General features: G+C 31.9%; 5 protein-coding genes and 1 long non-coding RNA gene across 11 annotated transcripts; 2 read left to right on the forward strand and 4 right to left on the reverse strand.

The window, feature by feature from the left end:
* Positions 1–192: 192 nt before the first annotated feature.
* Positions 193–6,231, reverse strand: LOC117236287 (muskelin). 2 transcript variants are annotated; one of them, XM_033499103.1, is made up of 12 exons: positions 6,028–6,231; positions 5,738–5,807; positions 5,411–5,553; positions 5,124–5,328; positions 4,830–5,022; positions 4,516–4,751; positions 4,174–4,454; positions 3,937–4,108; positions 3,665–3,865; positions 3,375–3,566; positions 3,055–3,297; positions 193–2,964 (listed from the first exon to the last, which is right to left on the reverse strand). In XM_033499103.1, the coding sequence occupies exons 1-12, from the start codon at positions 6,114–6,116 to the stop codon at positions 2,722–2,724; spliced, it is 2,268 nt and encodes a 755-aa protein (XP_033354994.1). In that variant the 5' UTR covers positions 6,117–6,231; the 3' UTR covers positions 193–2,721. The 2 variants fall into 2 exon arrangements, with proteins under 2 accessions (XP_033354994.1, XP_033354993.1); XM_033499102.1 differs by having other exon boundaries at positions 4,516–4,775.
* Positions 5,739–6,148, forward strand: LOC117236303. Its single transcript, XR_004493833.1, has 2 exons — positions 5,739–5,858; positions 5,933–6,148. It is a non-coding gene; the product is annotated as an uncharacterized LOC117236303 (long non-coding RNA).
* Positions 6,232–6,438: 207 nt separating the features above from the next.
* On the reverse strand, positions 6,439–11,134 carry LOC117236285 (ubiquitin-protein ligase E3C). Of its 3 annotated transcripts, none has more exons than XM_033499100.1 (5): positions 10,648–11,134; positions 10,098–10,553; positions 9,479–10,014; positions 7,356–9,397; positions 6,439–7,253 (listed from the first exon to the last, which is right to left on the reverse strand). In XM_033499100.1, exons 2-5 carry the CDS (start codon positions 10,538–10,540, stop codon positions 7,086–7,088), a joined length of 3,189 nt encoding a protein of 1,062 aa, XP_033354991.1. In that variant the 5' UTR covers positions 10,541–10,553; positions 10,648–11,134; the 3' UTR covers positions 6,439–7,085. The 3 variants fall into 3 exon arrangements, with proteins under 3 accessions (XP_033354991.1, XP_033354990.1, XP_033354992.1); XM_033499099.1 differs by having other exon boundaries at positions 10,098–10,556; XM_033499101.1 differs by having other exon boundaries at positions 7,145–7,253; positions 7,316–9,397; positions 10,098–10,556.
* Positions 11,135–11,148: 14 nt separating this feature from the next.
* On the forward strand, positions 11,149–17,751 carry LOC117236284. Of its 3 annotated transcripts, none has more exons than XM_033499098.1 (5): positions 11,149–11,536; positions 12,072–12,255; positions 12,333–12,526; positions 14,424–16,571; positions 16,680–17,751. In XM_033499098.1, exons 1-5 carry the CDS (start codon positions 11,356–11,358, stop codon positions 17,408–17,410), a joined length of 3,438 nt encoding a protein of 1,145 aa, XP_033354989.1. In that variant the 5' UTR covers positions 11,149–11,355; the 3' UTR covers positions 17,411–17,751. The 3 variants fall into 3 exon arrangements, with proteins under 3 accessions (XP_033354989.1, XP_033354987.1, XP_033354988.1); XM_033499097.1 differs by having other exon boundaries at positions 11,356–11,536; positions 14,424–14,633; positions 14,718–17,410; XM_033499096.1 differs by having other exon boundaries at positions 14,424–17,751.
* On the reverse strand, positions 12,420–14,429 carry LOC117236299 (carbohydrate sulfotransferase 9-like). The gene is made up of 5 exons (XM_033499134.1): positions 14,238–14,429; positions 13,931–14,170; positions 13,534–13,853; positions 13,277–13,463; positions 12,420–13,200 (listed from the first exon to the last, which is right to left on the reverse strand). Exons 2-5 carry the CDS (start codon positions 13,964–13,966, stop codon positions 12,688–12,690), a joined length of 1,056 nt encoding a protein of 351 aa, XP_033355025.1. The 5' UTR covers positions 13,967–14,170; positions 14,238–14,429; the 3' UTR covers positions 12,420–12,687.
* A 185-nt stretch (positions 17,752–17,936) lies between the features above and the next one.
* Positions 17,937–21,362, reverse strand: LOC117236288 (solute carrier family 2, facilitated glucose transporter member 10-like). The gene is made up of 6 exons (XM_033499105.1): positions 21,208–21,362; positions 20,610–21,015; positions 19,976–20,527; positions 19,545–19,891; positions 19,244–19,472; positions 17,937–19,145 (listed from the first exon to the last, which is right to left on the reverse strand). The coding sequence occupies exons 2-6, from the start codon at positions 20,950–20,952 to the stop codon at positions 18,898–18,900; spliced, it is 1,719 nt and encodes a 572-aa protein (XP_033354996.1). The 5' UTR covers positions 20,953–21,015; positions 21,208–21,362; the 3' UTR covers positions 17,937–18,897.
* Positions 21,363–21,713: the final 351 nt, after the last annotated feature.

Genomic DNA, 21,713 nt, shown 5'->3' on the forward strand with positions numbered 1-21,713 from the left:
TCGTTTGTTTCTATTTTTTTTCTATTTTTGAATAAATTCCCCTTTTGTGCTCGCATCCGCGCGAGAATGGGTTATGAAACCGTAGAATTGAAAATCGACGTTGAATATCGCCACTTGTTTTTGAACTTGCCGGAAGTTATTTATCGCAAATTATAAGTGCTCGTGTAGCCGATTCAAATTATTACGCTTAAGTAATTCTTGCAAAAAGTTCACCTTTTTTATTTCATATGTACACATATGTGACACGAGTTCGTTTTTATCTTACAATTAGTACTGTTTAAAAAACAATAACGATTTCAAATAAATGCACGTAATCATTGGCAATGAAATGATTATATTTAAATGTAGGAAAAAGAAAAATAGAACAGATGATCGAAGATAAGAAACAAGTAAAAGGTGCTTTTTGAAAATGAAATTTGAAGATCAAACTATCCACGTGTTATATATTATATTATATACTTTGTTCGAATAGTAGAATAAAAATACACGTTGAAAATAATATGTTCTCATTAGTAAAGATATGCTAAAAAAGAAGGCAAAATTTTTGGATATCTCTCTGTTTAGTAGGTATTCCGCCCATAAATTTACAAAAGACATTTGAATGAGGGTTTCCCACTAATCTTTGTCTATACCACGTGTTGACGGTTTGATCCTCTAAAATTCTCAAATAACTGTCTTTCTTTCGAGTAAAGGGAACGTCGAATTATCACTAGAAACGGATAGGGTATACGAACAAGATGAAACCAGAAAAATTACATGACAATATGATTATGATTCTTAATCATTATAAATTATACTTTTATCGTTTCATCTGTAAATATCGAGTGGCGATTATTTTTTTTTTCCCCATAATCGTATATTAGTTGACTAGAACTTCAAATATCACGTCTTTAGAATTCTACTCAACGTTCTTGTCGAATTTTATAATAAAACGATCAGATAAAATCCTGAGACAAATCTGATATTTACTATCTTGATATATATGCATAACATCGTGGAAGTAATGTTTTTCATTTGTTGAACGTATATACGCAACGTACCTTCGAATACCAACGTAACTTTCACGATCGCGTATAAAATAGATTTCGACGATAGCTGATAAACATCGAAGATACTTGTACTGCGCATACATACCAGAGTCACGCTTAACTAAACCAATAATTATAACAGATTACCGGGCAAAAATTATTTTGTCCTGTTTTCGTTGAAAATCGCAGAGAAAGATTGATAGCAATGAAATATTTTTAAAAAAATTTCGCATCTTTTCTCCTTGTTATGTTATTCTAATGTTCGTCGTATAGATCCACTACTTCTTATCCTATAACCGAATTGTACAATCGTTTCATTCTCTAGCGCACAAAGTTATATACAAAGATACGCTTAAGAGAAATACCTTTTCGTACATGTATCTCGAATAATTAATAACGTTCGCTATAATCACATTTTCGCTGTTCGTATCTTATAATGCTACAAATAATTGCTCAGACAAATACACCGATAAAGCAATGCTATGTACAAGATGTTCCGCGCATGTCATTGAATAACATTTATAATACAAAAAGATTAACAATAATGGTGGCTTTAGCTATTACTTCCTATGGTCATAGAATATATACAAGATCGCGAAAACAAAGGTAATGCTTTTTATACCAATTCTATCACAAGCAAATATGCTGACGCGTCTTCTTCGTGATAACTGATTATTTAAATAGCGATGTAGCAATAATACAAACATAGAGTATAATAAAACATATTGCAGATATACATAGTATGCATAGAAAGCTCCATGCTTTATAACAGTTTACTATTATGTACTAAGCTTTATAACATTTATCGTGAAGTATGTATAGTAAATTCTTATTATGAATATAAATGGTAATGCTAGTTTGACCTATTTCGCATGATGTACAGATGATGCTTCGATAACAATACATTGTATAAAATATTTTAAATGGCGAACAAAGCGAAGCCATAAAAATAGAAGAATATATATTTTTTAATGCGTCGCCTATTTGTTGCACTTATGTTGCAATTTCTCATTAACGTTACAACGTTTAACGAGTTTTCGTTCGAGTTTGTAAAGCATCCCTTCAGTATATACACATTGGATAAAAAAGAAATTTAAAAAATAGTCAATTTTTAATTGCTTTAAGAATGATAGTTGTTTGTAGACACATGGTTAATATATATCGACAAGATAATTCCGATTTGTTAATAGTGAGAACCGATTTGAACAATGTGTAACAGTACTTGGGTGAATAATTATGATACTTATTAATCGCATTCTATGAAATAAACTTAACAAATAAATCTAACAAATTTACATGTAACAAAAACAACTAGAACAATCCAATGTAAACGAAAACTCAATAAGAAAAAAATGTAAAGGATAAATTTTTGTTTTAATTTAACTCCTCGCTTAAGTGCATCGCGGTGAAATATATATCGACATATGCTTTTTTCTTTTTTCCTTTCCAAAAAAGTTATCCTTTATGTAAAAGAAATAAAGTTGTGTATTTATATGTTAGGGGAAGGCTGCATGCTTTATGAGAATTCTTTTCCTTTTAAAATGATACAAAGAATTACGCTATAAAAATAACGTTCCTCTTTTAAAGATAAAATTCGTTTGATATCATAGTAAATGTCTTTACATGAAAATGAAAGGAATCCCTCTGCTTTACATTTCGAAATATCCTTAATTAAATTTTAATTATTGTTGGATCACAATGGTAAAAGATCGATCAAATTAGCACGGGGTTGTGTCGATGACTCAGGAAAAAATTCTGTCAGTTTATCGTATAATTCAGTTCTCAAACTATGAATATCGCGCGTAGTCGAATAACATAACGACGATGTATCCATGTTAATTAAATTTCCTAATACGGCGTCTGAACTATTTGAATTTGTGGCTTCTCCTAACAAGGAGTTTTGTTCTCTGAATAGAAGGGATGTTAACAATTGAAACTGTAACGAAGAAATGCATACATTTGAAAAGGCAACATTGGCAAGGAGTATTCAGTATTCATTCGTTACTGATTAAAAAAATGCTACTACCTCTTTCGTTTGTTCCACATCGTTATGATCAATTATTTCCGATACTTTGGTCTGTAAATATTCGAGTGCTTCGACGCTATTGTTCAAAGCTAGCTCTTTGAATTTGTGCTTTCTAATAAGTAGTTTGCATCCCTTTAGGATTTGTTCATGAGACGGTCTGCATAATTTTAATTGCCAAAAATCATCGAGACGTAAATTTGGAAGACAGGACCTACCAGGGTTCCCTCCAAATAAAAAGTGAACCTAATAATATATTACGTAACGTTATTGTTGTATACTGCACAAACATAATAATTTCTTATAAATAATATACAACAAACCTTCTTTACGTGATCATAAACCAATTGATGTGCATATCGTGGACATGGTTCATAATCTTGCATTTTACTCCAATATTTCTCTCCAACATTGTCATTTCGATAAATGCAAGACCATTTATTGTTCTTAATACTGTACACCCAAAAAGAATTTTGAACACTATCAAATCTTTTACCTTTGTCTTTACTTAAACCCTGAATAAATAGGAATAGAAAAGAATTCAAATACTACTGTTAATGAGTATTGTTTGTATTATGGATATGATTAACAAAAATAATTATATGATACAAACCGATAAAACATATATTTCTCCCAATTCAGGGTCAATAGTGGCTCTTTGCGTAAATCCAGCCGCCGGAACATGATTTGAATCTTTAGCACCGAAATCGTTAAATATGTGTTCAATGTGATTTGTATCAACTTCGTACGTAAAAAAATCGCTAAGATCCTCTTTACCTCTCTGACCTGCGAAAATATATAATCTCCGCAATCCCTGTAAGAGGATGAAATTTTTCAATTATATTACATCCATAATATACATCGTACGATATTATGCATACATACAGGATGAAACAACATAGAATGACCAGCTCTAGATCTAATAGTTGGTGCATTAGGACATGGTTTTGCAATGTCACAGGCAAGTTTGTTCCAGGTACCAGTTGGTACATGATAAGAATACAATCCAGAAAAAGTGGGTTCAGTCGAACTTGACATCATAACGTGATCTTCGGAACTGTAGATTATAAATGAACATATTAGAGCACCAACTGATACAGTTGCAGCTATTGTTTTACTTACCATGTTGGGGATACAAGAACACGACCGCCAAATATGTAAATTGTCCGTTTTTCAACATCCATAGACATTTGATGATCGAAAATTAATTGAGGTCCTCCTACGGCGAACGTATCTTCTGATATTTGTGTCCATTTGTTCGATTCAATATCATATACAAAAAAATCACTCTTCAAATTTTCTGGCGTTCTATATTCTGCATCCAAGTATTTACCAAGAGTAAACAGTTGCCTGCGATCTGGGTCAAGGCACATTTTATGGCAAGATCTTGCGCTTGGACCACCCTATAATTTAACATTTAAATTCTCTATCGAGAATAATATATATTTTCTTTTGACAACTTACCACAGCTTCTGTATCTTTACATATAATGGTCCATCTGTTAGAAGCTATATTATACACCCACAAATCTGAAAGGTCTTGATTGCCATCCCACCCCCCAAAAAGATATAGAAGTTCTGCAATTGGATCAAGGACCATTTGGTGGCCTCCTCTCATTCCTGGTTTACCATCATTGAATGATAACTTAGTCCAAACTGCTCTATAAGTCTGAGCATTGATATAGTCATTTAAAAGACCCACTGTATTATAAATCATATTACTTTCTAAGATTGTGTCAGAATAATATAAAACAATAAATAAAGGAGAAAAATACTCACTCATTACAGCATTACTTATGAAGCATTCAGCTTGTAAGTGGTCACCTTTTATAACCAATAAATCATATAATCTGGTCAATGTAGGGTCTTCAAGTGGAACACCAGTAACTCTTTGCAATGTTTCTACAATTTCAGACTGCTCTAGCTTTCTAAAGTGTTTCATACACAGCCTTATAACTTCTTTTTGGCGATACTGTAATATATTCGTACAGAACAAGTATGTAGAATACTTAAAATATAAACATATTGTCATAAGAGACATTGTCATTTAGTTAAATATTGTTATATATTTACCGCATTAAACCATTCGATACTAGGTTTTACGATGTTAACATCATCAGTACCAGTTAGTTGTACATGCCAAATAGAGAAATTAAAACTAGGACCCCACGATTGCAATGGAACAATCTTTATATACCTAACTGGAAAATAATTTTCTTCATTTCCTAACATATGCTTCAAATCAAAAGTTTCTGATATTGAATCATTTCTTAAACCACTGAAAGAGATAGTAAACAATAGATTAACAATATATAAATACACCTAAAATTATTCCTTTCTATTGCAAGTTCAATACTTACTTTTCTAGAAGTTCCATCATGTTTTGTGGCTCTAAACTGCCATATATCTTGAACTTTTTTATGTTACATACATGTGTTTTCTCGTATTTACCAAATGTAATTGTTTTCACAATCGAGGGAAATCGCAATTTCAATATAAGAAACTGAAAAATCCAAATTATCTATTGTACACATTTATTATGAAATATTAGTTTCAGCGACATAAAATAACGAATATTTTTTTGACGTAATTAAAGAAAGACTCGTAATTTGAATATCTCTATAAATTTCGCAACAATGTTTTCAATCTTTTGATTATAAATCGTGTTATTTTTAAGCAATGTTTACCTGTGGATAAGTGTCAATATCGGAAGACCAGCGCGATGTCTGATCTGATGGTTTATCTACAAGGATATTTCTAAAAAAAGAAAAAGAAAATATTATTTTAATACTTGGCAAAAAATCCGGCGTAATTAATGCAAATATTCATTTCATAATTTCACATATAGTGGTTCTTATCGTTCAACATAACCGTCGTTTTAGGTTAGAGAATCATTACTATGTAATAACTGATTTTTGTTTTGTAATTACAAAATGTATTCAAAGGAAAATCGTTTAAATACTAGTAAAGTGCTTACTCTGGCACATAGCATGAGGAAAAACTGGAGCATTTATAAATTTTGAACTCCAAAACTTTTTGAAAATTGCTACTCTCCTTGGACGCCATGTTACACAAATGACATAAGCTTTAACACTAAATACATATGTGTACCATTTTTATAGATACATATCTAAGGACGAGTGCTGTATGAAAACATGACCCGGTGAACGATTTAATGTCCTTAATGTACAATTTAATTTTGCAGTTAATTGTAATTAAATTTCATTTAAATAAATTTCAGTTGAAATTTTTAATATTTTAAGACAGCCTATTCTCTATTTGTGTACAACCTTTATTAAAACATAGAACACTATTTGTAAAATTCAAATTACATATTTGTAATAAATGTAGATATAACGCTTCAGGACTTTTCATTATTTACACTAAATTAACGAATTCATAAATACATATATTCTATTCTCTCATGTATATTTAATATTGATATATAGTTGCCGGTAATTATGATGGAATACAAAAAATATACACAATTTACAGTTATAGGCCAAGGGCAGAAAAGTTATAACAAATGAAATATGTGTTGTGTGTGTGTGTATATATATATATATATCTATGCATATATGTGTGCGTATATATGGATGTATACATATATGCACATAAGTTGGTATATATCCTGTAGGGTAATGTAACGTATTTTTACAAACAATACATATTTGTTCACTGTACTCGTAGTTGTCTCCTTAATAGACGTTACCGCTAATTAATTGGCCCCTCCTTACAATGTTATATGTTTATTGCCTGATCCGACGAAGATTTCTCAAATTATTCTGCCCTCTGGCGGGCGAAAAATGGCTCAAATGAAATCTGTTTTGTCCTTACTCGCTGTTATAAATAAACACATTATATTTAAAGTACTTAATTAACATCAAATCACCTATCCATTAATGAATTATGACAACTTTTGCATAGTTTGTTTTCAAGTACGTGCTTAATGTTAATTACGTTTACAATTTATATACAATCAGGTATCATCGATTTAACTAAAAGAATTTGCTTAAAATTAGGAAAAAATTGAGCTTAACTCAATTCGAAACCTGCACCAGCTTGTATCGCATATAAAAGTTTTTCGCGTAGAGTTTTCTCATCTGGAAATTCTGGTAGCTTTAACAGATTCATACAGGTACTGGAAGTCGGCAAGCGATCAACACTGCCGGCATGTTGAATACAAAAAGGCGGATCAAGTTCCTAGAAAAAAATCAACATATATTTATATGTATATCCATCTATTTATATACATATACACGTACCTATCGATTAGTCATCAAAAAAGAAATAACCGCTTTGTACCTTAAATCCAAGTAAAGGCGGTCGACTGCAGCTCGTAACGAATTTGAGTAACTGTCCTTTTTGCTGGTCGTTAAATTCATTAACAACTTTCCAAAATGCAATGATTGTCGGATGATCAGGGGCATATCCTCCTGTGTAGTTAGTATGCAATTTTAAGTCGTTCACATCGACCGGGATTTGTGCACCCGATATCAAAACCTGCAGCTCCTTATTATTAAACATTTGAAGCCAATCCAAGGGAATCACACTACCTATACCTTGTTTGAATGCATAACATTGCGCTCTAATCTGCTTATTTAACTTATAATCGGCCATCAAATGAATATATTCGATACGATTATGATTTGTAACAGGAATATTAGCACCGCCTGGTTTTAATTCATCGATTCGTCTTTCACCGAGTTCATCCGATAATACAGTGAAATCCAAACCAAGATCCGCAACATCGCCTTTGTAACTTTTTAGGTACAAAAGGTTCCTATACATAATCGGATCTAAGGAAGCTAAATGATGAACATCAACGTCTGACTGACGTCCAACGATCTTTGATAGAAAAAATTCTGCGAACGGAAGTTCGACTAATAAATTCTCGTACAAAGCTTTTCCAAGAATTCTACCGATAAAATAATAATGCTTCGGGAAATCGTCAACCAATAATTGTACTGTAGGATTTGGATACAGCATGTTATCCTTGGTAAGCCTGAAAAAGCCTCTGTTAGGGTCGAAGCTTGTTTTTAACAATTCCGATAAAAATTCTCTAAACAGACCACCACCGTCTACACCAGCTTCTTCTAAACCAGCTGTATTAAAAAGCTGTACACGCATTTTTAATCGCAATTCTGGCTCATTTTCCGGTGACAATTTCTCAAACGCATCCTCGTAGAGATAGTTTCTTCTTACCGATATTTGTATCGACGGTCCTTGCATGAAGTGCGTCAGTTCACCTTGTTGTTCCGTTTTATCTCGATAAATCAACGATTGAAATGCCACTACTCGATTATTAAACGGCACAACAAATGGTATTTCGCGAAGGAGTGTCAACGTTCGAACTTCTTTTGCGGAAAGAGGTGGCCCTTCTTCTAAGTCTTCACGGGTGAACGCTCGTAATCCTTGAAAGGGAATATACCCTCTCAATCTACGTCTGCGAAATGTGAAATCTTGAGGTTTATCAATTGGTATTACAATATTCGAAGCTATCCAGTGCCCTTCTGGACAAAATTGCCGTCTTAAGTCTCGCATATGCAGCTGGCGTAATAAGCCGACTGTTACTTTGAACAAATGCGTCCACATTTGCGTGTCCTGTTGGTTTTGTAGAGAACATGAAGGACCAAGAACAGCTCTCTTATAATCGTCTCGTACGGTCGGCCGACTATCGGGAAATGCAAGCTCTACTAAACCTAAGCAAACGCCTTTTAAATGACTTGACAGCAATACCAGTTCTGAAGTAGTAAACGGCATCGTTTGTTGTCCGTTAATGTCTAAAGATTGATCTTGAATGAAAAATTCCGTGTCGTGTAACGTTGCTATAAGTAAACTAAATAGTGAACAAAATACAGCTAACAGTGGAACTATTTTTTTCGTATCTTCCGTAGAAAGACCAATTCCCCGTGATATGATTTGTAAGAGAGGGGTTGCTCCACCAAATAGGGACATTTGACAAGCAGATAATAGAGCAGACCATAAATTCTTTAAAAATGCTGGCTTAAAAGCGAGCATATATAATAGTTTATACTTATGAATGGCTAATTTGTCAGTAATTAGCAAATGGTGACAGAGTTGGCACAATGGTTGCAATACAGCTGGATCTTTGCTTCGATCTACCGCTAAGAGTATTCCTTGAACACGTTGCTCTTCATTTAGCATTTCTATACATTCGTGTAAAATATCGGCTTGATCCTGATCAATCATATTTGCAGTAGATTCAGAGTCCGAATCACTTCCTTGTTCTATATTTTCTTCGACAGTTAATGGTATTATAGTTGAACTCATAGATGCAAGAACTTGTAAATAATTAATAACAACATCTTTAGATTTGCATGTGGCTGTAATAAAGAGGAAATTTCATTAATTAATGTTCTTTTCTATTTTCATTAATTGTACTGTCGATTATTTTGTATACTTACAAATTCGATTTGATTCCAGAGATAAAATGGAATAAAGTAAACTTATTGTTGGTTCTAGTTCAATTCTATCGATACATTTTATTAGTTGATTATATGGAAACTCTACAAATTCGGATAAGGATGGAATGATAAACATTCTTATTGGATCAGATATTTTAGAAGATAATATACTTTTACAAAGTTCTTGTAAAACAAGCATAGAAAAATTGTCTTCATGTTCTAAAAAAGAAATTAAATCTAATGGTCGTTTAATCATGTCCAGTAAACATTTTGAAATTGGTGTTGGTGCAGCAGAGGTTGGTTCTAACATAGATGGGACTTTATTATCTATTAATTTTCTTAATTGATCAAAATATTTATGTTTTATCAAATAAATAAAGATATTTCCTAGATATTTATAACTATTTTCATGTAGGACTTTTTCTGCATCTTCTCGACTTGTAAATGTTTCTAATGCTCTTAATGGTATAGCCAATGAATAAGCTCCATTCATTAAAGCTTCTGAGTTATGTTGCATACACATGCGAAGAATCCATCTGTATATATGACATACATTTTATTCACATTTTTAAACAACAGGCGACACTTACTATGTCGTATTTTTTGCTGTACAACCTACCTTAATCTCCATAGCCATTCTGAACAATTCACGCATTTCTGTTTGATTTCTTGTTGGTGTTTCAAAAAATGTTGAAGTATCCAAACTAGTCTGCTAGCATCCAAGGTGTGATTATAAAAGAACAATAACTTTTGGAAATATATTGTTAACTCATCTAAATTTAAATTTCTACGACTACTTATTTGTTGTTCTTCATCAAATTCTTTTCGTTTAATTATTTTCATATGCTTCCTTACTATGAAACCACGTATAAGTGCCTGAATCTTCAATGCTGCATTATGTCTTTTACGCTGTTGTTCTCGTTTTAAACGTTCTAACTGTGCATGCTGCAACAGAACTGACTTCTCATCTCTTCTACTTGCACCTGCTAAATTTTGCTGTGGTTTACGTCTGTAATCTCCTTCAAAACTGTACATGATGTTTCGATTTCTTTTTAATAGCATAACATTCCTATTCCTTCTTTTGAAAAAAAATAATAACAACACCAATTAACAGCTTTTTCTATGATTCAATATATTTGAGAATGAGCAATAATTTTTTCAGTACTTACAATGTGGCAAAGTTGATGACAGTTTTACTCAATGATTCACTTTCTGATATATTCCAAACATAAATATTTTGCAGAAAAGTATCATTTCTTAATAATTGAAAAATATTGTCATTTATCTTTGTATTCTCGACAATAGTTAATGTGATTTCAAAATTAACGGCATCGCCGGTTTTGTTCAAAATTCTAATTTATATAGAGTTAAAAAATTTTTTGCTCTATAAGGTTAAGATGTACAATAATTACTACTTTTCTCGATTTATATTGCGGTACAATTTACGTTGAAAATTAAACTATGGGCATATTCTCAGAAGAACATTTATTTTGTGAAAATGTCAGCAAAAAGCAACTAGCACCAGATCGTACGTATACGTCTAGTCATCAAATACTCGCCATATTTTATTTCACCGACATGTTGAAAATCGTAGATATTATATACGCCTGCGCGTGTGTATATGCAGGTTTTGCGTGCAATGTGTTGTAAAATTTATGCCTGTATATGTCCATGATTTTCCTTCGATGAATCAAGCTAACTCTGCATATTCAATTCTGTTTTTCGAAGGAATAACTTGATAACATACTTGAAAAGATACTTAATAACTTAAAATATACCGTACTTAATGACATAAAGAATTTTAAGTAAAGAAAAAGTGGAAAGTATGTGGCTGATTTCGGAACGCGTTTCATTTGTTGTGTAAAATTAAATCAAGAATGGCCGGGAAGATGGCGGCGGCAGAGTTAAAACATGATAATGTTTCGTGCTATGAAACTGTGAAAAAAAATGTATCGATAATAACATTACACAGGGAAATAGAATGTTATCAATTTAGATTGTTAGACTTATTTTACTACTTAACTTCTGTCAGTTTTTTTTTCATCGATATAGCAACAGGTGAACAAAGAATGAATGTTTACTCCGTATTCCTTGTAATGAAATGCTTTTCTTTGTATGAAAAATAGTACAATTTATTAAAGAACATATTTCAATAGATATAAAGGATAATTATTGAATCAATGTATGTTTAATACGGTCTCTATATTTAAACCTGAATATTACAATTGCAATTAATTTAATACATATTCATTGTATTTGTATATACTTTTTAATGACATAATTATAACAATGTAAGATAAAAATTACATCTTAAAATTATCTATAAGTTCTGTATATTTCTTTTATACTTGGGATATAGTATATAATGAGTATAAGCTTGGACTGAATGATCTTTCCTAAAATCATTTATATTACATGATAACTAAAATTTTTTTAATTTTTACTTAAGTGAAAAATATATACATTTGAAACATAAAAATGAAGTTGTGTTTTTTGAAACAATAAAATAAAAGTGATAGAAGATATGTTTAATATTTTAATATACACATAAAAAGTATACAATAGTTACCATGAAACAAAATTTTTGTTATAGATAGTATTGTATTTTTGGAATACTTTTTACAAGGGGAGTTTGTTTGGGGATGCTTTGCTTTGAGCTTTACAATTTTACCTGCAGGTGTTATTCAAATATTTAGTCTGAGATGGTATCACAGCGATGGTTCCATTAAGAACATACATTGGTTATTACATTTTTTATTCTTGGGAGTATTACACAGGTATTGTGTTAAGTTTGTTTTTACCAGCCAGCAGTTAGTTGTGTTTTTTCTGATAGGGTGAATTATTTTATTTTTAGGTATTTAATTTTACTTTACTCCACAATATATTCATTAAGGAACAAACGATTTGTGAAGGATAAAAATTGGGTATATAGACAGGAAAGTGATATATGTATGTTGCATTTATTTGAATCATTTATGGGGGCTGCTCCACAATTAATATTGCAACTGTATATCATGGCAGTATTACGTTATACACCATTATGGACAAGTAAGAACAAATAAAACAGTTATCTTAATCCAAAAAATTTAAAAACTGTTAATTCTATGGCAGAGATTATTATTGCTTAAATTGTATTAAAAAGAATTAAATATAACTTTTAGATTTATTATGCTTTTGTTTCTACTGTTACTCTTAAATATCTTGAGATATTATATGGGTAAATAGGAAAAAAGTTTAAAATCATGTTCATAAACTTTGTTAATTTCATCGAGCAATGATCTAGGAACATTTTGCATGTATTGTTTAACTAAAGTAGTAGTTGTAACTCCGCGTGGATTTATATTTTTCAAGTCATTTTTTTCATACAGGTATTCATTTAAACCTAATTCTTGTATTAAGAACTTTTGATCTCTATCAAAAGTATCAAATTTTAAAATGTAATTATACTGAATTAAACAAGGTTCACAAGTATCGATAAATGGTGCCCAATGTTCATCAAAATATTTTTCTTCCACTATAAATCGAAGAAATTCAGTAAACGTGGGTTCTAATTTTGTTTCATTTGGTTTCCTATAGCGATGGTATTTGTGTGCTATATGACGTCCAAATCTTTTATAATAATAATCTCTTCCTTCTATATGTTCTAATTTATCCCTATATGCAGATACTAAACGTTCAAATGGATGACGCACTATTAGAAATTTCGTTGTTGTATTTAACTTCTGCAACAAGAATGTTTGGCATTCAAACATTTGTATATTATATTTTGTTACTTTGTAGTCTTTATATATTACATACTTGATACACTTTTTTAACATCTCGATCACGTGGAAATGCTTTTCTAACAATAGTATTAATCTGCAAAATATTTTTGCGAATCAATTCCATAGCTGATTCTGTTAATACACCTCCAAGTGTAGCAAAGTGCTTCATCCAAGTAGAACTTGCTGCTTTATATATAGGACACCATGATAATCCATGTGTTCTGTAGAATATAAATTCAATAAATTTACACTTTACAATGCAATAGACGCAGTAAATTATGTGATACTCACGTATCAATAATCATATTCGATAATACATTGTCTAAGTTTGAGCTTGTTCTACCAATGATTTTACAATATTGTTCTAATTCATTTTTTCTAGATTTTAATTCCATTCTTATATTCCTCATCTCTTCTATTGAAAACAGGGCTATAGTAGATTTATTGCTTATTAGATTTCTATGCTTATAATTTTCATTGCTGATATAATTTGCAATTTTTACATGTTTGCTTGCATGTAAATATGAATTACATAGCAAACTTAATAATAATATAAACAACATAAATATTATAACAAATATCATAACTAACTTTAATAGTATAAGTTGTCTCTGTAGAAAAATAGTTCGTGTATAATATAAACGGCTTATTATTTTAATATTTATATTAAATGGATAATAATACTCACTTGTAGTCCTGAGAACATGTTAGTAAAAACATACATATATTTCACTTTCAAATAATATAAATGCGCTATTATTGTTTAAAATAATAATACTTTTGAGACACAGAGGTATTAGAATTTAAAGAACTTGAAGAGAAACTAATATTGTATGGCTGCATATCTTCACATCCTTTGACCCGCCCCCATAGATAACAAAGGTAGTGGCATAGATATAATTGTCAGTATTCTATCTTCCTGTAGACTCTAAGATGTTTCATTATTAGAAACCAATTACACAGTTACTATCTAAGCATTCTATTTGGAAACTTACAGCACTGAAACTTTAAAAATAATGTTCTCTTCTCCCAGTAGGGTGGGTGTTTGTAGTGCTAAAAATAATATAACCGCCACTGTCACTGTCACTGACTAAAAGTTTTGAGCAAATACAAATGGCAATTATCTTAAAAATAAAAAAATTAACAATGTTTAATACATTTTAAAATAAATAATTAAATAGGTTTATCCGCTGTAGTCTCCTTTTGTTCATTGAGCTGGGCTATAAGTACATATACAAAAGCAATGCACAAAATAAATCCTGATCATAATGAAGCAACATGGATAGTACTGACTCTTCAAGGTCTTTGGCGAGCTGGAATGCTGATATCCCGAATAGCTGTTTTGGTTTTAACAGTAATTTGTTTAAAAGAATGGTCTTTATTGTTTCTTGGTAAGTATGAGAGCGAACTAGCAAGATTGCTCAAAATAAACTCATGTCTTTCACGTAGTTCGTGTTCCACTCTGAATGTTACAGGATTCCACTGGCTTTTTATGACCATTTGGGTACTTCTCCAAAACACAGACTTTTGCCCAACTGTATGGGAAGAGCGTATTTATAATTGTATTATAGGATTTATTTATTGCTTCGATTTTTTTAATTTACGCGTAGGCAAATCTCGGTATAGAGTATTCGTGTTTTACTCTGTCATTGTAATAGAAAACATAGTCTTTTTAATCGTGTTTGTATTATGTTTTAAAGATGCGATAAAAGCTGAAGAAATAGCGATAATGACAGGTTTAATAATTGGAGGAATGATTATCGGCTTGACGAGCATGTTGTTCTACTATGGAAAATTTCACCCATCAAAAATCGGAGGTATATCTAAAGCTACCGATGAAATCTCTAAGACCGTAACCAACAAAGCTGTCACCCCTAGATCTTTCAAACAGTATTATCCCAATTCATTCGCGTCGTCCTCCTGTTCTATTGATCATTCTCCAAGGGCTACTTCCGAGGAAATCACCACGGATAAACAGTACTTATTAACTAATATCGTACAAAATTCGGAATGCACGGAAAATGGTATTATCAACCAAATCTGTCAAATTGAAAACGAACCAGCAACAACTGCTATTTGCCTTATTTCGGAGTGCGAGTCGGCGCACAACATTTCGAAAGACGAAAATATGTCGTCGAGCGGCTTACAAAAAAACACATTTTCCGTAACTGGTGACAATACTTGCGAATATCTTGAAATTCAAAACGATTGTAACGATTCCAGTGAGAAAGATATTCATCGCCAGAAACGCAGAGGTATTTGTTTGCCAACGACTCATGGATTAGATATCGACAAAGATGTTTCAACGAAAGATCCAAATTCTTGTCTTCCATTGCAAAAGAGACGAGGTATCTGTTTCTCAAATCAGCTTATCCTTGAAATGGAGAACGATGTTCAGGAAAAGGTTGTGACCAATAGAAATTTGGTACCGGACGTAAGTACGAAACGCGACAAATTAGAAGAATGTTCTCGTGGTAATATTTGCGAGGATATTAACAGTATTACATTGTTAAGAGAGAGATTGGAAACTCCAACGATTTTTAACGATACTTGCGAGAAAATTGCAACGGAGGAAACAGAAAAATTGACGAAGGAGTTGCAGCAGAGGGATGAAACGATGAGTTGTGTTACCTCGATTCACGACTATGAGAATGTTTGTCCTCTTGGTGTGGCTAGACCACCGTGGTGCATTCGTAGTTGGAAAGGATATACGGATATAGAAACTTACATCCATGACGATAGCGTTGTCAGAGACAGAAGAAGAGATACTTTAACAAGTACAACTACCGGCACTACTTACAGTTCTGAGTTTTCCGACACGACTTGCGCGAGTTCGGTATTAAGAGGAATTCTGAAACAAGACGATTATCTCGACACGCTTACATATGATTTGATAGATTCTCGAGAGTTAAAAACGACATACAATGAAGATATTTCTACGAAAAGAATTTCCGACATTGACGAACAAAACCCCACTCTGTATATCGCGAAGCCGGTGGTAATAGATGATAAAGGTGGAATGTTCGCATTGGATACCATTTTGGAGGAACATGATGAAATTACCACGAAAGAAAAATTTGAATATACCCAACCCGGTCCCGGTGATTCGGTTAGTACGTTAGTTAGTACGATAGATCAAATCAGGAAATATACTGCGGAAAATTCTCCTAGGCATGTCTATCATACCACGGGTAGTCAATGGGAAGACTTTGATCCGAAAAATTTGATAAAGAAGGCGCAGCTGACGAAAGCGTTGTTTAAAAATGACTCCGCAACGTGTAACAGAAATTACATTAATTGCTTGGACGAATCAGAATCGATTGTTCGAGGTAAATGCGAAATAGATACTATCAAAGATTTAGTTAAATACTGTACGATAGAATCGATTAAGAAGACGCCTTTGATAGATGCTATACTTTCCGATTCACCTATTTTAGGAAATAAAGCGAAGCTGCAAAAACAAGCTTCTATCGCACGTCAAAAGGATGAATCCGATTCAAAGGAGAACGATTTATACGTTGAAATGAGTCCATTGGTACCTGTTGAAAATGTTAAGGTTGTACATAATAATTTATCCGAGACAGTATCCTCTAATATCATGAATATGAATTCTACGGATGTTACGCGGGCAGCCACTATGCCAAATATTTGCATGCAATCGGCAAAGTCGGCAAATTCTAATAATAATGAAGAAAAATTAGAACCGTCTGACGACAAACGTAAAAAACCGATTAATTATCCGAAACGAAAATTTTCTCTGTTAAAAGAAAAATTTGAATCCAAGTCGCAATTAGTTTACGTTGTTACACCGAATAATGCTATTAAAATTGGACAATCCGCTGCCTCTTCGGAATTAGATGTATCGAAAAAAAATGTCTCGGTAATTTTAAAAAAGTCATCCGATTGTACAAGGTACGACAAAGAAAATTTAGCTCCTATCGCATCGTTTAAAGTAAGTCACGAAAAGAATACTTCGAACGATAGGTGTCATTCAAATCGAGATAATATCGATCTTATTTACGAAAACGATAAGTCTTTGTGCGGTAGCGATTTAAATTTGAAAGAAAGAAGACATATATTTTTGGAGCAAGTTTTATCGCCGCCGAAATTATTAACATGGAATAAAAGAAAGTCTTTCAGTGGATCTACTGTGAAAAAACCTGCATAAGATTAGTTACGTAGAATAAATAACATTTTTAATAGTTCCAAAATAAGATTGCGATAGTGATTTAATACGATTAATGTACTTAATTGTTGTTCGTTAGGATAAACGTTTTTACAAGAGTGATACTTAATTTTATTTCATAGAATATGTCATTTTCCCGTACTCGCGCGATTAATTTTAATCGATCGAAGTAAAGGAGGAAATAAGAATAATGTATATACATATAATTCAGAAATCGAATTTAATTTACGCAATACATGAAAATGTTTTTAAGGTTTACAAGTCGACTGAATGATGTAAAGTAATGCACATTAATATTTTCATAAAATTGGAATAAGTTACTCTTCGGAGTAACATCATTTTTACATGTAAGGAAAAAACAGTTATATTTTCTATACATTTTATTAAGTACATAAACCAACTGTATCATTGCCAAGTACAATATTACATTTTACAATATTGTAAATCTGCAATAATTATACATATGAAAATTATTTTTATATACAGCAATGTTATGTATAATAAAAGATTTTTTACATAGTGATATTTATTTTAAATGGCACCGAAGAACATTACACGTTATTGTAATAAGTAGAGAAATCGCAATGAACACCCAAATGAACATTATAAAATTAATATTTGAAGAATTCTATACGCGTAGCGATACGTATAATAAAAAAGATGACTATTCTTAATATGAGGTGGTATATATTATATAACATATACATTTCCTTATTGAAATTTCTAAGGTACGCATTTCTAAACATAATTTGATCTGTTATTACACTATAAAATATCTAATTCTCAACATATCTAGTCTAATACTTGATTACTAATCACACCTTCTCAATTAAACTTTTCATAGAAGTGAGTATTATAAAAAGTGTCATTGAATAACATTAAAAATTATAATAAAATACATAAGACATGTATAAATAATGAAAAAAATTATTACTTAGGTACTTTTACTTAATAAATTGAGAAAAGATGAACAGTTGAAATTCAAAAACTAGTCAGTCTTTCGCATCGAAAATGTTTTACATATTTCGATATTCTTTATTACGTTTGTGTGATATGTTCTGTAATAATCCGTAGTTAAGAAAATTTTATTGAAATACGTGTGTGTTACTTTTATGCAATATTTGTTGAACACAATACTTTATAGAAGAGTTACGACTTTGCAAAACGAGATGAAGTTAATAGTATTTGGAATACTTTCGTAGACACATAGGGATTACATGTAATTATTGGATTATCCTGAAACTTGCTGTAGTTTTTAAACTGTTCACTTTGAATGACCATAATGTTACTGAAATCTCTTTGAAATGACTTTGAAAAGACTTTGAAACGATCAATTATAAAACAGGAATAGCAATTATAAAACAAGTTTAGTGACTCTCTGTGACCTACAAATGATCTTGAACCTGATAATTAAAGACTACGGGAAACTTTTAAGATAATCCAATACTTTGATAGTCGGAATTTTATTTTCAAATTAGGGTACTTTGCCCGTTACTCGCGTTTTCGTCATATTTTCTAATCCATTGAATATGACAAATGAGCGGTAAACTACGTAAATTATTACATATACGTGTTCCAAGAGAAATTTTCCGTAATTCTTGTGCAACCTGATGTAGAGACTTACCTTTTGTTTCGGGAATGAATAAAAAAACATAAAATATTGTAACGAGGCACATGAAACTATAAAACAAATAGGATCCGGCTAATGTCAATGATCCTGAAAGAAGAACAATTATATGCATAAGTTGGATAAGAAATATTGTTTATTACATATTGTTTAAAATATATGAAAGAGAAAAGTTGGAGGAAACTTACTGATCATAGCACTGACGGATTCCGTGGCAATAATATGTGTTATCCACATTACCATAGAAACGGAACTAATACATTTCCCCCGTATAGCTGCAGGGAAAACTTCTGTAAGATTTAAAAGTGGTACTGGTCCAAGTCCTAAAGCATATGCTGCTTCATATACAAGTAATGTTATTACTGCTAAAATACGTAAACCACCTGTTAGACCTTCAGAAACAGCAATATTCTGTGTCTGCAATAAAATAAAAACAATTCTATTGAATTCTTTTAATGATCGTAAATATACCAGATAAAAGAAATATACTTCGCAAGATGCTTTAATTTGCGTCCAGGTTTCCGGGCTGGGTGGGACTATAGCTAATGGAGTCGGCAATAAAGGGAACGGTGGTGGTGATCCAGTAGGTAAAATCGAATGAATTTTAACTTCTTCGTTATGATGATTCTTGCAATGGTTATTTACAACATCTAAATTGTCGTCGCCCCTGTCTATCGTAGCAAGTAAAGACAATAATGATATTGTTGTCATACAAATAGTTGCCGATGTAATTAGAGCTGTTCGACGTCCACATCTTTCTACTATAACCAGAGATAACATCGTACTAAATACCTTCACGATGCCAAGGGATATTAAAGCTGTGACTTCTGCAATGTCTGTGAAACGAATAAAGCAAGAAATGTTCATGTAAAAATAAACAAAAGAAAATAGAAAAAGGAATATATGATTATAATACTTACTAGAACAAATGCCTAATAATGCAAACAATCTTGGTGCATAATGCAAAACTTGTCGTTTTCCGGTACCTTGTTGCAATATCAGTAAGAAAGCCATGATCGTTAAAGTCTCAAAAATCGTATACCAAGCTTTTTTGGACGGTGCCTTCGAAACGTTTGCCATTCTTTTATAAAGTAAGAATGGGGGAGATCGTTGAAGAAATATAATGGTTACTATACATGCAGCTAAAGCAGGAACAGCTGTTATACCAATGGAAAATCGCCACTGATAGTCTATATTTTTTATAGCAGCAGCAATGACTGAAACCAAGAATCCAGTAGCTGTGCCCAAGTGATATAACATTATATTATATCCGCGTTTATTTGGCTCGGATACTTCTGCCATATATATGCAGTGAGCTATTGCTGAAACAGATCCAGAATATCCGCAAATTATCCGAGCGACAAGTAACAAGATATAATGATTTGCCAAAGCTGATAATGTGGCGCCAAAAGTTAGAAAAACGAGCGTTGATATCATTGTCCAACGTCGACCGAATGAATCGATTAGCAAACCTATAAAGTATTGTGTCGTTAGTACTATCCATTTTATTAATTTTTATATTTCTATATTTTTTAGAAATTTATTTACACTTACCACCCGTTGAACCACCAACAAGAGCTCCAATGAACCAAATACTAATAACAAAATCCTTTTCAAAGCAATTCAAATTGAATTCATGTTTGATCAAAGGAGCTATAGGTTTTGCAATACCCATATCACTTCCAAAAGCAATACCTGCAAAAATTGCTACCATGGAAACAAAAATATTTTTATTTCCTGATGTCAATGGTGTTAAGTTGTCGTTTGGTTTAGGAAGTGGTTTCCTTAAATTTTTCGGTGGTAAACATTGATAATCATTTGGGACTTTACTTATAGATGTCTCGGTAGTTTTATTTGCACTGTTTAACAGTATTGTAGTATCTTCTTCGTCTGACATTTTTCTTCAATATATGTAGTATTAAGTACATAAAAATCACATTAAGGAGATTACCTCTACATCCTAAAACATGAACTTTATCTTTATCAATTTAAAGAAATAAATTAATTACAATCAATGTTGCTGATATTGCTGGCAATCTTCGAATAAATGTAAATTTGTAAGAAAATCCAAGTTCCAATTTTTCAGGAACATTTACATGTATTCACGCGATCGACAGCATACTAAGCAAAATAATTTTAATATGATACTTACCGTTTGCAGAAAACGAAAGTAGAAAAAAATTTTACTGTTTACTTTCGTTGATTTGACATTTGCACTTTGGATTTGTAGATGCAAGAATTGACAGTTCTCATGACATTTAGATATGGAGCGCCATCTTACAAGATGTTCGAAACAAAAAGATTCAGCAATGCGCAAAAGCGAGACACAGCTTTACTAAAGAAAGGTAAATACGAACAGATATATAGAATCGAGAGAAAATTTCCATTTGTTTTCGCTCGAAATTATCGAGATATTTATATAGAAAGCGAGAAGAATGATAAAATGAAAGAATTGTTAAGAATCTATGATCGAATAAAGTGGTTCATGAGTGATTTGAGTTCTTCAATTTTCTTGTGGATGTCGCTGTTTGTGTCTTTACGTGTGGCTCCACCCTTGGCGTACATCGCGCGCTGTACGAGCGACGCTGCTAGTTGTCTATTGGACTCGAGTTGTTCAAAGTATATTTTAGAAAGTCAAGATTCACTTTGTCGCGAATC

Source organism: Bombus vosnesenskii, unplaced genomic scaffold (assembly GCF_011952255.1).
Source record: "Bombus vosnesenskii isolate JDL3184/JDL3185 unplaced genomic scaffold, Bvos_JDL3184-5_v1.1 scf7180000013348, whole genome shotgun sequence".
Lineage (NCBI taxonomy): Eukaryota > Metazoa > Arthropoda > Insecta > Hymenoptera > Apidae > Bombus > Bombus vosnesenskii.